The sequence below is a fragment of the Balaenoptera physalus genome (assembly GCF_965194825.1).
Source record: "Balaenoptera physalus genome assembly, chromosome: 18".
Lineage (NCBI taxonomy): Eukaryota > Metazoa > Chordata > Mammalia > Artiodactyla > Balaenopteridae > Balaenoptera > Balaenoptera physalus.
The window spans coordinates 36,176,688-36,192,544 of NC_138899.1; the positions used below are offsets into that span (position 1 = coordinate 36,176,688).

The 15,857-nt window shown below is 33.9% G+C and overlaps 1 protein-coding gene across 1 annotated transcript in view; it reads left to right on the plus strand.

Moving 5' to 3' along the window:
• Positions 1-15,857, plus strand: part of KLHL1 (kelch like family member 1) — a 424,255-nt gene that overhangs the window by 305,460 nt on the left and 102,938 nt on the right. The window contains exon 6 of the mRNA XM_082434833.1: positions 3,038-3,224. Coding sequence (XP_082290959.1) covers positions 3,038-3,224 — 187 coding nt within the window. The remainder of the gene's footprint in view (positions 1-3,037; positions 3,225-15,857) is intronic.

Genomic DNA, 15,857 nt, shown 5'->3' on the forward strand with positions numbered 1-15,857 from the left:
GAATGTAAAAAACAAAACTAACTTCCATTGTATAGGGAGGAGCAAAATTTGTGTTAATTTTGGATCATTGCAGAAAATCTAAAGATAGTTCAGGTTTAAAGGACAGCTTAACCATCTTATTATTCTGAACTTGTGCTTGAATTTGGGATGGAATAATCCTAAAAAGTGTCAGGGGAGATGAAATACAGACACAAGTCATATAGTACTCATAAGTGAGAAATAGTTACAAGTAATAGTTTGAAAACACACAGTAATAAGTACAGAGATTATGAAGAATTCAATTTTTTTCAAAATAAAGAATTTTGTCAAATGATTGGGTACACTAAAGTTAAGAAATTTTACAAAATGATTTGTTAATAAAATGGAAAATATCATTTAAGTACAGAATATCTTCGCCATTTTACAGAAATAAAGTACAAGTTTTAATTTTATATTGTATATCTTCCAGATCTTTTTTTTTTTTTTTTTTTTTGGCTTGCTATGAGCTGATTCTTATTGGGAGAAGCAAGAAAAACAGGGGCACTGTCTTCAGAAGGCTCGAGTTAAATAAACCATGTGTTTCCTGAGTAAGGCGTTCTCACATTTAGAAATTGTTCATCAGATTAGACAGTTGACATTTGGGGATGGAGGAACTGAGATACTAAACAGGGAGAAGTCGGTGGGTGTGATTCCTGACAGAGCAAACTTGGCAGCCTCGTGATGGGATGAAGGGGGCCCAGGGGAGGAGTGCCAGCCCACCTTACTCATGAGCCCCAGGAAGTGTGTTTTGGATAGTTGGAGAGAGAATGAAGCAGAGATGCTTTAAACTCATTCAAAACCAACTTCACTGTCTTTCTAATGGCTGATCCTTCTGCTGATCCCTCTATGTAAAAGTTTGTGATCTGTTGGCTTCTTCTCTGTTTCTTAACCATTTATAATACGTGCAGACATGTGAGGCCCAGGTGGACATTGAAGAAACCTGGAGAGGAGGTGTTTGCCCATAAATGGAGATTTTGAAACTTAAGACAAGCCTTACTCAAGACCAAGTGGACAGCCACACATGCAGTGAGGTCTAGGGAGTCTGAGATCTAAGTTCTAGCTCTAAGGAGTTCTTTTTTATTTTCTTTTTTTGAATTTGCATCTTTTTTAAATTTTTATTTTAAATTGGAGTATAACTGATTAGCAATGTTGTGTTAGTTTCAGGTATACAGCAAAGTGATTCAGTTATAAATATATATGTATATATTCTTTTTCAAGTTCTAGAACGTACTTTAAAATAAATAATATGTAATATATTTTTATGCATACATCTATCAACAGTGAGAAATTCATTTCCTTTTAGAAATTATTACTTGAAAGTATTTTAAACCTAGGCACTCAGAGTTGACTCTCCTCTGATACTTTATTTTTACAGGATTCCTTACATTTTCTTTATAATTGTATATTATCCATAAAAATTTTGAAATAGTCCTTATATACATTGTATGAGTGTTTAGAAATATATAAATATTTAGCTATTCAAACAGATGATAAAATCAATGTTTTTAGCTTCAGCTTTATCATCAATGTATATATCATCTTATTGAATTTTAAAAACTATAATAGTTCCCTTAAGCAAACAAATGAGTTTGTTCCTGGCTTCTCATGGTTTGAGTCCTTGCCAGGAAAGAAGAGGAGTCTTTCTTCTTTTTGTTGGGCTCTACTATTGTCTCAGAGTATGAGAGCTCCCCCTCTGAGCCCCCAACTCTATTTCATTAAGGTTTCTATTCATTAATATCTTACAGGTAAAATAGTAGTCCCTTAAAAAAGAAAAAAATGGGTAGGAAGGCAACTAAAGTTTTAATATATAAGAAGAGAAGCATAAGCAAGACCTTAATTAAACATCTTCCCTTCTATATTCCAAAGCATCTGATAATTCTAATACATTACACTCCTTATTCAGCCTCAGAGCCATTCTGTTATCTTTCCCACCTCTTATATATATGAGTATCTTATGTGTTTTTAAATTCTTTCTGCCACCTCCACTAGTAATTTATGCATTACAATGGTTAAATAACTTTATATAATTAAGATTCAAATTTTAGTGTTAAAATCAATTAATTATATATATCATTTATTAATTTATTCACTCAATAAATGTGTGTACCAATGTGGTACAGTGTCTTATCAATGTAAAAGAAAAGGTCAGTGAGTCAATGTTAAATTTTCTACTTATTAATTTTCTAAATCCATATGACAGATTTAACTCACTTGAAGTAAAACAGGATTCATGAACAAAAAAAGAGAATGTGATACTGAAAGAGTCAAGGAAAAAGAAAATCTAAAGACGGACAGAGAAAGAGGAAAATTAAAGATACTCTGGTTATGTTCAAAGAAATGTACAGAAAATAATCTGTAGAGGTGATAACCTTCTGTAGTAAAAGAGAGATGTAATAGAACTTAAAACTCTGGTCTCACTCTATTATTTCCTCAGCTGGAGTTTTGGTAAAATTTTTTTTAGTTTCACTGCTGGAAGCTATTACTTTGCCTGATGTACAGCTTTTCAACTGCTCACATAATTAAAAAGATGTTACGAGCATAAATTTTTATTTTTATTGAGTTTTTTTTAGTTTGAAAGGGATTTAAACTATACTTGGAACATCTTAAAGTAAATATGTGAATGTTTATGGTAGGCTTGTTAGGAATTAATTTGTTGAGGTTTATTTTTTAATTTACTTCACCAGACATGTTTATGGCCATATAGGCAACTATACTTGACTTGTGAACAGCTTTCTTAAAAAGGAAAGGGAATTGAAAAAATGATCTTTACAAGTACCTTTATACTCTGTGTGGCACAATGATAATAAATAATATGGAATCAAAAATAATATCCATTCTGTTTCTCTTGGAAGCCATGCATTTTACTCATATTTATTTGTCAGTGTAATTAATTCGTATTATATTTTGCATCCCTCTCAGTATAGGGGTAATATCATAGGTACTAATCTACTTTTCATTTGATGCTTTATGCTCATCTCTATAAAAATCATTATTAACAGTGATTGTGCATTATTCACAGATATTGGCTGACCTAGAAAACCATACATTATTTAAGAATGATCTGGAATGTCAAAAGCTGATTCTGGAAGCAATGAAATACCATCTATTGCCAGAAAGAAGAACTTTAATGCAAAGTCCAAGAACTAAACCTAGAAAATCTACAGTTGGAACTCTGTATGCGGTGGGAGGAATGGATAACAACAAAGGTATTTAGTTCTAGATCTTTAGTAATACACACACTGTATCATACCATGACGTGATTTTACTGTTGTAATCTACGTAATACCAACAAACTTCACAGAATCACAGCTTTATTCATTAAGATTTAAGATTTAGGGAAAAATTAAGACACCTCTCAGTTTTCCTGTTTTTCAATCTTAGTTGCTGCTTCTGCTTCTTACTCATCTTTAAATCTTTTATCTCATGCATTATGTACAAGACTTCATATGAAATGAAAAAAAAAGATTAAAAGTACTTAGAAAACACGGACCAAATAATTTGTTGGATATATTGAAAAATGTATTTCTATTCTAACTAAAGGAAATGTAATCTGCCAGCCACATGCTTGCTGAGAGTAATATTATGAAGAAGCGAGTCTCTGCTTTTGAGGAGTTTAGAATCTCATACAGAAGCCAGACAAAGAAGTAGACAATTATAAATGGGTGTACTGACTACTGCAGGTATCATTTTCAAATTAAAAAAAATTTTTTTTACCAACTTTGCTCTTACAAGGAAGTGAATGATTTGTTTAAAACCAAATACATACATTCGAAGGTTTTGTTCTTACTTTTCTATCGTTAGTGGGAAAATCTCCATGAATGTTTGTTCTCTTCAGTCTTTTTTATGTGTCTTAATTTTCCTGGACAAGTACACAAGACAAATAATGTAAGTGTCCTATGTTTGTGTCTAATAGGTTACATAATTATCATTTAATAATAATACATTTAATATACATGTAAAAAATACAGTTGGCAACCATAGAGTGTGACCACATATTCAAGCTCCATTAAAGGAACTCTGTTGTTAAAGAATCAGGAGGAAGCAACAGAACTTACCTCAACTACTGTGAAGTGAGATCCCAAAATAGGAGGCAAAGGGAAACAATTCAGGTAATCAGTAGAGAACAACACGCATTTCCTATTTTTTATTTGTCAAGAAGATATCTGTGGCTGGGGCTTCCCTGGTGGCGCAGTGGTTGAGAGTCTGCCTGCCGATACAGGGGACGCGGGTTCGGGCCCTGGTCTGGGAAGATCCCACATGCTGCGGAGCGGTTGGGCCCGTGAGCTACAATTGCTGAGCCTGCGCGTCTGGAGCTTGTGCTCCGCAGCGGGAGGGGCCGCGATAGTGAGAGGCCTGCGCACCGTGATAAAGAGTGGCTCCCGCTTGCCGCAGCTAGAGAAAGCCCTCGCACAGAAATGAGGACCCAACACAGTCAAAAATAAATAAATAAACAACAAAAAAAAGATATCTGTGGCTATAAAATGATTTTCACTAGTTTAATTTTTTGAAGGTTTACTCCTATTTGCTGGGCTATTGATTTCTAGTGATTATCACATTAAATGAGCATTAGAATATTAACATACATATTCAAGAGCTTAACTATTAGTTAAAAAGGGTAAATGACTTGGCACTTTAAGAACTAAGGAAATGGCATCAATCTCCCTCCCTCCCTGTCTCTCTCCACTTCTAGCTCCTTCTTTAATGTTATTATTTAAGAGATCATGTCAAAAATTTCTCCCCCAAAAGATATAGTGCTTTAACACCCTCTTTTATAAAGTGGTGAAACAAAATATCTTAGATACAAATCTCTCTCAAAAATAGCCAGAAATTATATTGAAATGTCCCCAAGAATGTTTTTCAAGCTTAGAAAACAAATCTATTTACCTGTATCCATGTTGTCTTTATGAGAGTAATAGATACTAAATAACATGCGGCACATGATATAATTTGCCATCTCTTGGAGCAGAAGCATGCAAACTTTATTGTAACATTTTAATAAGTTCATTTTACCTGTAAAAGTAAATATCAATAAAAGGACAGTGATTTTATATATGCTTATCAAATTTTAAGGTCAAATGAATGACATTTGCTTTTCAAGAACACTGCATTCTACAAAACAAACGCCTGTATAAGATCAATTCCATTTGTAAATATGCACATATCATTTTAAAAATAAAGAACATTGATGAAATCAGACCAGCCAGTGACTAGGACTGAACAATAAACAATAAATTAACATTAGTATAAAAATCACTATGCTATGAAGAGCCAAAAGACATGACTAATTTAAATTTTTAAATTTAACGACTTTAAATACAATTGCCATAGCATAAAAGAATATGAGTATAGGGGGGGTCTATTGAGTTAAGTTCTTTGCCAGCATTTGAATTTCTCTAATCTTACACAGCAGTCTTTTGAGACTGAAGAAATTCTTAAGAAATTGAACTTTCTTAGGGATTCTGAATCTTTCATTTTATAATTGAACACTACTAATTATTTAGCTATTGTTCCATTTATCCAGTAGTCCAGAAGATTAAAAGAGTGTGACAAAACAAGGGGTTTAAAAAGATATTCCTGATTAAATCAGCAATAAAATAGAAAAAAATAATGAAGGAAATTTTAGGAATTCTTACCATATCCTCAGCCCTCTAGGAATTGGACATTAAATATATCCCATAACTTAGATAAAAATCTGACATTACCAAACCTCAGAGAACCTACTTTTCCTGCTGCAACAGAAACTTTACCAGTTTCAAGAGATTTAAAGAACAACTAGGACATTTTCAAGTTAATCCCTTGTATTTGCATTGTGCTTTTACTGCTTAAAAGGCGTTTTCTACACCTTATTAACTTGTGCTATGTCTAAATAGGCATTAAGATTTTATCTTAAAATTGTGGGTTTTTTTCTTGAAAGGTAATGAGGAAAATTAAAATGTAAAAAGAGGCAGGGAAATCAAAAGAAAAAATATAGCAAAACATTGGAATTTACTTTGCATGACTAATTTGAAAAATAATGCAATACAATATAATATAATACAATATGTTATAATACAATACAATGATATGCAATATTTAGTGTGTTTTTTGAAATTATTTACATATTTATATTGTGCCTCATAAGGCTATATAAACATTTTATTGAATTCCTCCTCAGCTCCACAGTTACTGGGATTCAGATGATATTTTATGGGATTGATAAACTATGAGTACAATCCTTGCAGATTTTCTGTAAATATTAAGAAAATTCAGAGCATTTTTCTCTCCTTTCCCCTCTTTTCTTCTTATATCCACACATACATGCATCCTATAATGATGCACTTTTTGCACATCTATTTTGTGCTGGCTCTGTGTTAAGAACTTGTGAACATTATGAATATTACCCTTACTTCACAGAGCTTCCATGTTACTCTAAGAAAGCAAATAGTAAACAAAATATTTGTGAATAAAATGAGTGTTACAAGAATGGACTTGCGAGTCCAATCAGTATAATGCTTGGGAGCCAACCTAGTCTAGTCTAGAAAAGTAGAGAAATACAGAGAAAGTGTTTGTTTTTGTTGTTGTTTTTAGCTGAAATCTAAAGAATTATTAGGCATTAGTTTAACACATTACTGGAGCAGCAGAGTAGGTGTGGTGGTAAATTCCAGACTAGAGATACATCAAATGTGAGGGTTTACAGCTAAAGAAGTGTGACATCTTCAAAAATGGAGAGAAATCCTTTATGGCTGAAATATAGGCAGTGGAGAAATGAAAGCCACATGGTAGTAGAGGAAAGACACAGCAGATTTCAGGGAAAGGCTAAGCATGATAGATTCTGAATTGAAATCTAGACATCATAGAAAGTAGGTGATGTTCCGAGTGAAGAAAGTAGTCTTTGCAATCAGAGAGATGCCTGTTCAAATCCAGGAATGTCACTTAAAATCTCTAGTCTAATTTACCCTTTCTCAATACTATATTGTGTTTCTGTAACAATTACAATGATTAACTGTAAAGAGGTTAAACTAATACACAGCATTCCAACATGTTTGTTCGGTGCCAAAGAGACCATCAGAGAACTCAGCCGCAATCTGGTCTGACTTTCCTTATCACATTATGGACTAAGGCCAAGCCATCTAGGAACTTTCGAGGCATGGACTATAGTGGTTCTATGACATAATAGTGATGTGACATAGGGAAGAAGATAGGACAACAAGATATTCATATCAGTGGCATTTATATGAATAGCATTATGTGGAAATTAAATGCCTTTTATACCAATACAAACAACATTCAAGGGTTGGGAATCACATGAATCATATGAGAGAAAAGAATCAAGTCATAAACAAAGTTAGCAGTATCTCTTGGAAAGTATGATTTAATTCGCTGCCATACTGGAAAATACTGAAAAATAAGTCTTTAACAATGTAGTAATTTATAGCATATTTAAGGCCAATTAAAATGATTAATATATTTATTCATGTTTGTTCTACTATGAATGAAAAATGAGGGGACATATAAAATTAAATATGGAAAAAAGTCAATAAATTTTTAAAAACTACTTTTATTAGGAGAACAAATTTTTTAAATGCTTTCAACTGAAATCAAATGCAGATTTAAAACAATGCAGTAAATTGCATCAATAAATATGCTCTCGTTTTGGTAAGAATTTTATTACAAATCACATAGGAATCATCATAAATCCTTTAGAAGGTTGAGTTAAAAGTAAAACACTAATTGCTTATTCTCAAGTGCTTGAAATGTCTCACACTAATGTATGATTCATGTAAGCTATGAAATAAAATTTGGTGATATTGGTTACTGGAAAATATTTGTATCAAAAAGTCTCTATTGGATTTATTTTCTGATGTTGGTTGATTATTAGAAAATTCCACGCAAATAAAAATAATTTGGTTTTGTACTCATAGAAATTGTATTTTTTGAAAATTCATTTTCTTTCATTCTAATTATGAACATATATTGAAAATCTGGTAAATATACAGTAGTATAGATAAGAAAAGGAAAACCAACTATGAGCTTATAACTTAAATATAATCATTGTTACTATTGTTAACAGAGTGGCATATTTTCTTTTCCAAATTTCTCTGTAAATGTGTGTGTGTGTGTGTGTTTGTGTGTGTGTGTGTGTGTGTATACATGTTTGGTTTTTTTTAATACATTTATTTGTTTATTTATTTATTTTTGGCTGTATTGGGTCTTCGTTTCTGTGCCAGGGCTTTCTCCAGTTGCGGCAAGCGGGGGCCACTCTTCATCGCGGCGCGCAGGCCTCTCACTGTTGTGGCCTCTCCCGTTGTGGAGCACAGGCTCCAGACGCGCAGGCTCAGTAGTTGTGGCTCACGGACTTAGTTGCTCCGCGGCATGTGGGATCTTCCCAGACCAGGGATCGAACCCGTGTCCCCTGCATTGGCAGGCAGTTTCTCAACCACTGCGCCACCAGGGAACCCCTGTACATGTTTTTATACAGACATAACTCTATATCTACATTTATACAGAGATTACCTATTTACAATTGTCTTCATCTCTCTCACTCTGGTGTCTAAATATAGGTATATTTAGATTTATTAACATACCTAAGAGTTATTATTTTGTTGCTTTTATTTATTAATTATATTATATGTGTAAATTTATATTTCATTAAATTTTTTAAATACATCATTTCAAGTACCTTACTAATTCTAATCTAAAAATGCCAGGGTTTACTTGAGCTTAATCCTATTATCAAACACTTTGGTGGAATAATCCATTTTATTTTCTATAAATAACACCATCATTAGTATCTGCATACATTAAGAGTGTTTCCTAAGCTTTGAGTGTTTATGCAGATAACTGGCTGAAAAATTACTGGGTGGGAAGGTAAAGTTTTTGCGACATATGAGCTGACTTCTTTCTTGAAAGTTTTTAAGAATTTATAGTAGCACTAAATTATGGAAATAGTGCCATTTTTAGGGCCTTGTCAACAAATTTTCTGTCTAAAAAACCTTTTTATTATTAAAAATTTTTGCATAATAGTAGAAAAAATAGTATAATGAACCCCATGTTCTTGTCATTACATTATATTTCTCCTTTTAGTAATGAAATTGAATGTTTTCGTATTTTCAATTTCTTATGTATTTAATCATCAAATAGACTGCTGAAGAGTGACATATTAGTTCCCTATTTTTCCAATTATTGCATATTTTATTTCAGTTTCTTGAACTAATTGCCTACAGTATTTGGCATAAAGTTCAATAGAAATAGCTTATGAGGTGCTTTTCTCATTTTGTCTATTTTATGAGGAATAATTTAAATATTTTACAAGTTTGCTGTAAACATCTAGTAGGTAGCATAGCATACCTGGCAATTTTGGAGAGAATGATGAATACTGTGTATGAGAATATAGAGAGGCTATGGACAACCTTAAGTTCTCTCAGAGATAACTTTCCTTTTGACAGACACTTAAGTAAGAGCAAAACACCTTCTTCCAAACAAGCGTTAGATAATTTGAGGCTAAGATGTACTATCTGTGAGGGTCGCCCTACTCCTGGTTTGCTTTCAGTATGTATATCAAGGCCATTGGTCTTTATTGGGCCCTGAATGCCATTTTATTTTCACCTCAGAAGAACCAGTTCTATCTAATTTTTAGCATCTTAGCTTCCATTTTCTGCCTGGATTTCTGTCTCTCCTTGTATATGTCTTACAAATTAGCAAGTGCCCAGAAGACAAGCAATGATGCCTTGTCATTCTGTTTTCTGAGTCTAAAATCCTGACTACCTTGGTTGCCCTGAACTACAGTTAGTGTCTCCCCAGTCGCATAAGGCTACCAACAAGCCTGGGCCAACAAGTACTTCAAGGACTCTCAGCCTAGTGTTGCCTGTGAATCAGCCATTTCCCAAGGGGAAAATGGCAAAGGATGTTGGGTTCATTTCAATTCTCATCCCTTCTATCTGGGATTCGTCCTCCTAAGTGTTTGATATCTTTTTTAATCTCTAATGTCTTTAAACAGCTAAATTTTGTATTATAAGACTATCACTTTATAGTTATTCTTGTGGAGATAGTTCATTTGATACAAGCTAATCCATCATACTTAACAGCAGAGGCCCCTGCAAATTTGTAATTTCAACATTGTCCATTTATGAAACTTCTCTTCACATTTTTTTGAGATATATATGATAATGTTGTTGATGTTCTCATCTTATGTGCTTTTTGAAAAATTTCATCTACTATTTCTTTAAATATTTCACAGGTTTATTTTATAGTCTGCAGCTCATAACTCCAACATCTAAAAGCTTGAGAGTCTAAGTCTATTGTTTGTTGTTTCTGACAAGTCTCATTCATGTTAGTTTGATTCCTTGAGTGTTGGGTAAGATTATTTTGAAGTTATAGTTAATTTCATTACTCTGTGGAGCTTTCAGGTCCTAATTGGACATGATTTTGTCAACCTAAATACAGAGGTAAACTGAGGCAAGCTGGGATTACCAGAAATTGAGTTTGTTCTGGAAGAGCAGAGGAATTGTAATTCCAGAAATGCAAACTGTAGCAAGCTACAGGCTGGTCCACTGAGGGTTTGGGGCAGGCCGTATTTATGGGCAAGGAATGCAAAGAGGGCAGACTCCAGCCAGAATCCAAGAAGTTAGTTTATTGGCTTGAGGATGGGGAGAGATTCTTGGCAGATGGTCATTGGTAAATTTTGGTCTTTAAATCAGGCATTTGTGGGAAATCAGTCTCTCGGTTCTTGTGTTATCTCCCTCAGGGAGCATGCGTGAGATTATCTATTTCATATTTTCGGGTTCCATTTTACATTAAAATCTTTTCACACTTTCCTCTAGCAAGCAAGAGTCAGCTTTAGCACAGAACCAGGGCCACCAGTGACATACAGCCTTGGCAACCCTCTTCAACGCTCCAGGCTTAATGCAAAGTCTCTGGACCATTCTCCCACCTCATGTTAGGCCCAAGACAGATGCTCTAGATCTTACTGTAGGTGTGGACACCCACTCCAAGGAAATGCTGGCTTTTGTACTCAGGTAGCAAACTCTATGCCAGGTTTTACCTCACTGTTCTTCAGCTATTCAGCTGAAGTTGTTTTCTTAGAGTTTTTTCTTACTTTCAATCCAGCAATGCAAAAAATTAATGTTATTGTTGCAATTTGCCCAGATTCACTGGTATTTTAATTAGAGGGCACTTTGGTGTGTCTTCCATTCTCTAACAAGCAGAAGCCTCCTTTTTCTTTTGTATCCTGATATTTTTCTCCATAGATTATTTTACTTGTTTTATGCCCTATACTTTTTGGAGACTACGGATTTTGTTTAGAATTAAACTATTAGTAAACCTGACATTTCCCCACTTTTTACATATATATAAAGTATACCATTGATGTTTCCATGGTTTGATAGTGTTTGAATATTCACAAATTTGGTAATACTATATTCACATGTAACTTCCACATCTCTAAAATGAAGATAATAATTCTACCTCAAAGTATTATATTATATCAAGTAATAAGTTAGAGCAGTTCTGATTACAATGTAGATGATGACTCACTAACAACTTGATTGAATCCTTACATATTCTTCCCATAGCAAATACAATTCAAATTCATGCCTGAGCTTAAATAGAAATCAATACATATCTTGGACCTGAGGCATTGTTAACAAATATTCAGAACTACAAGTATAAATTCATGAGCATATTTGTTCTAATATAATAGATTAATTTCCTTTTCTAAATTATAAGTAACTTGGAGACAGGAACTTTACATTCTTAACATCAGAAAGAATTGTTACTTAGAGTAGGTTTTCAGTAAATATCTGCCATACTTAAATTACAACCTATTCAGCTAATTTTAGTAAATATCTAAAATGAAAAATCACATGTATGTGTATGTATATATACTATTTATTAATATAAACTTTGTATAACTATGAAATTCTCCTTTATTTATAATCTTTGGAAGAATTTAAAGGCAAACTGTAAACAAAAGATTGCCATTACCTGAATAATTTTCCCAGAAGTACCCCTCAAGAAAAAACAATTATTGTGAATCTGTTATTTATCCTCAGTAACTGATCATTTGGGAATGATAAGATTATTTCATCAATGATTTATATACATATTTTGATTGAAGTATAGTTGATGTACAATATTATATTAATTTCAGGTGTACAACAGTGATTTCACACTTAAACACATTATGAAATGATGACTGCAGTAACTCTAGTAACCATATATAACCATACAATATTATTATAGTATTATTGACTAAATTCCTTATATAGTATATTACATCCCTGTGACATTTATTTTATAACTGGAAGTTTTTTCCTTTTAATTCTCTTCACCTATGTTACCCAACCCACCACTTCCCTCTCCTCTGGCAACCAGCTATTTGTTCTCTGTATCTATGAGTCTGTTTTTGTTTTGTTTGTTCATTTGATTTTTTCCTTAGAGTAAACATATAAGTGAATATTTGTCTTTCTCTGTCTGACTTACTTCACGTAGCATGTTATCATCTAGATTCATCAATGCTTTTGAAATGGCAAGATTTCATTTTTTTATGGATGAGTATTATTTGGTTGTATATGTATACCACATCTTCTTTATTCATTCATCTATCTGTGGACACTTAAGATGTTTCCATATCTTGGCTATTGTAAATAATGCTGCAATGAACATAGGGATGCATATATCTTTTTGATTTAGTGTTTTTATTTTCCTCAGGTAAATACCAAGAAGTGAAATTGCTGAGTAATACGGAAGTTCTATTTTTAATTTTTTGAGGAAACTCCATATTGTTTTTCATAGTAGCTGCACCAATTTACATTCCCCAAAACAGTATACAAGGGTTCCCTTTTCTCCACATCCTCACCAATATGTGCTATTTGTTGTATTTTAGATGATAGCCATTCTGACAGGTGTAAGATCTCAAAATCTTGTGAGTTTCATTTACATTTCTCTGATGATTAGTGATATTGAGCATTGTTTCATGTGTCTTCTGGTCATTCGTATGTTTTCTTTGGAAAAATGTCTGTTCAGGTCCTCTGCACATTATTTAATCAGGCTGTGTTTTTGATATTGAATTCTATGATTTGGATTCATATAGTTTGGATTTTAACCCCTTATTGAATATATCATTTGCAAGTATCATCTCTTATTCAGTAGGTTGCCTTTCTGTTTTTTTGATAGTTTCCTTCCCTGTGCTAAAGCTTTTCACTTTGACGTGGTCCCTTTTGTTTATTTTTACTGTTGTTTCCCTTGCCTGAGGAGACATATACAAAAAAATATTGTTAAGATTGATGTCAAAAAGCATACTGCTCACATTTTCTTCTAGGATTTTATGGTTTCAGGTTTCACATTTTAGTCTGTAATCCATTTTGAGTTTATTTTTGTATATGGTGTAAGAAAATGATCCAGTTTGATTCTTTTGCATATGGCTGCCCACTTTCCCAACACATTTATTGAAGAAGCTGTCTTTTCCCCATGGTATATTCTTGTTTACTTTGTCATAGACTAATTGAGCATATAAGTGTAAGTTTATATCTGAGCTCTCTATCCAGTTCCATTGATCTATGTTTCTGTTTTTATGCCACTGCCATGCTGTTTTGATGACTATAACTTTGTAGTATACTTTGAAATCAGGGAGCATAATACCTCCAGTCTTTTTCTTCTTTCTCAGGATTATTTTGGCTATTTGGGTCTTTTGTGATTCCCTACAAATTTTAGGATTATTTGTTCTAGTTCTGTGAAAAATGCCATTGGTATTTTGGTAGGGATTTCATTGAATCCATAGATTGCTTTGGGTAGTATGGACATTTTAACAATATTAATTATTCCAATTCATGAGCACAGTATATCTTTCAATTTTTTTGTGTTGTCTTCAATTTCATCAGTGTCTTATAGATTTCATAGTACAGATCTTTCACCCTTTAGGTTAAATTTTTCTAGGTATTCTTTTTGATTCTGTTGTAATGACATTGTTTTCTTCATTTATCTTTCTGATAGAACATTATTAGTTTATGAAAACACTACATATCTCTGTACTTTATCTTGCTATATCACTGAATTCATTAGTTCTAATAGTTTTGGTGGAGTCTTTAGGGTTTTCTAAATATAGTATCATGTCATCTGTAAACAGTGACAGTTTTACTTCCTTTCAATTTGAATGCCTTTTATTTCTTTTTTCTTGTGTGACTGCTGTGGCTAGAATTTTCAATAATATGTTGAATAGAACTGGAAAGAGTGGGCATCTTTATCTTGTTCCTGATCTTAGAGGAAATACTTTCAACTTTTCACCATTGAGTATGATGCTTCTGTGGGACTGTCATATATAACTTTTATTATGTTGAGGTATGTTCCCTCTACACCCACTTTGTTGAGAGTTTTTATATCTTAAATGAATGTTGAATTTTGGCAAAAGCTTTTTCTGCATCTATTGAGATGATTATATAATTTTGTCATGGTATAGGTTCATCTGTGGGGCTCTCTGTGCTTCCTGGACTTGGATGTCTGTTTCTTTCACCAGTTTAGGGATGTTTTCACCATTATTTCTTCTAACAGGTTTTCTGTCCCTTTTTCTCTCTCTTCTTCTGGGAAACCTATAATGCTAATGTTAGTGTGCTTGGTGTTGTCTCAGAGCTCCCTTAAACTATCCTCATCTTTTGGTTTCTTTTTTCTTTTTACTATTCTGATTGGGTCTTTTACACTAGCCTGTCTTTCGGATCACTGATCCATTCTTCTGCAACATCTAATCTGCTGTTGACTCCCTCTAGTGTATTTTTCATTTCAGTTATTGTATTCTTCAGTTTTAATTTGTTCTTTTTTATATTTTTATCTCTTTGGTGAAGTTCTCACTGTGTTCCTTCATCTTTTCTTGAGCTCAGTGAGCATTTTTATGACCATTATTTTGCACTCTTTTTCCTGGAAGATCGTTTATCTCCATTTTATTTAGCTTTTTTGTTCTTTCTGAGGCTTTGTCTTGTTTTTTCATTTGCAACATATTCCTTTGTCTCATTTTGCCTAACTCTTTGTGTTTGTTCTTATGCATTAGGTAGATCAGCTATATCTCTTGGTCTTGAAAGAGTGGCTTTGAGTAGAGGTGTCCTATCGGACCCAGTAGCACTCTCCTGCCTGGTTGCCAGAACCAGGTGCCCCAGGATTTTCCCCTGTGTGGGCTGCATGTGCCCTCTTGATGTGGTTGGGCTGTGATTGCTGTGGATATAGCTAGTGTGTAGGACTGGCCTGCCATGCATCTGGCTGAAAGGTCTTGCCACAAATGTTGCATGCACTCTGTTGTGTGTGACTGGCTCCTGGTGTGAGAGCACCTTCAGGGGAATATCAGTGCTAGTCAAGGGCACCTGCCAAGTCTGTCAGGGTGGAGAGCCACCTTGGATAGTCTGTACTGCCAGTCAAGTGTTCCTGCCAGGACTGGTGGTGAAAGGAGCTGCTTTGGATGGTCTCTGCTGCCAGCTGAAAGTGGTTGTTGGGTCTGGTAGGTGGCCACTTTGGAGGAACACTGCCTTTGTCAGGTCCACAGGTGAACCTGGGGTGGGTTGAGTTGTGCAAGTAAGTTACATGGGGAGAGTCAGAAATGGCACCTACCAGCACAGGGTCAGCTAGGTAGAGGATGATGGAAAAAAAAAAAAAAAAAGACTGGCCCTTGCCAGCTCCTCTATACCCAGAGAAAGTTCTAACAGCTCCCAACCCCTCGGAAACACACCTTAAAATTAATCAATTAATCTCCTCAGTATGACTCAGGTGCTTTTTTTCTGTGTTGGGCCTCAGAGCAAGTGAGTTTTGCATGCACCTTTAAGAGCAAATTTTGGTTTCCTATAGCCCTCTGCCTCTCCTGGACATAAGCTTGCTTGTTTTCAAAG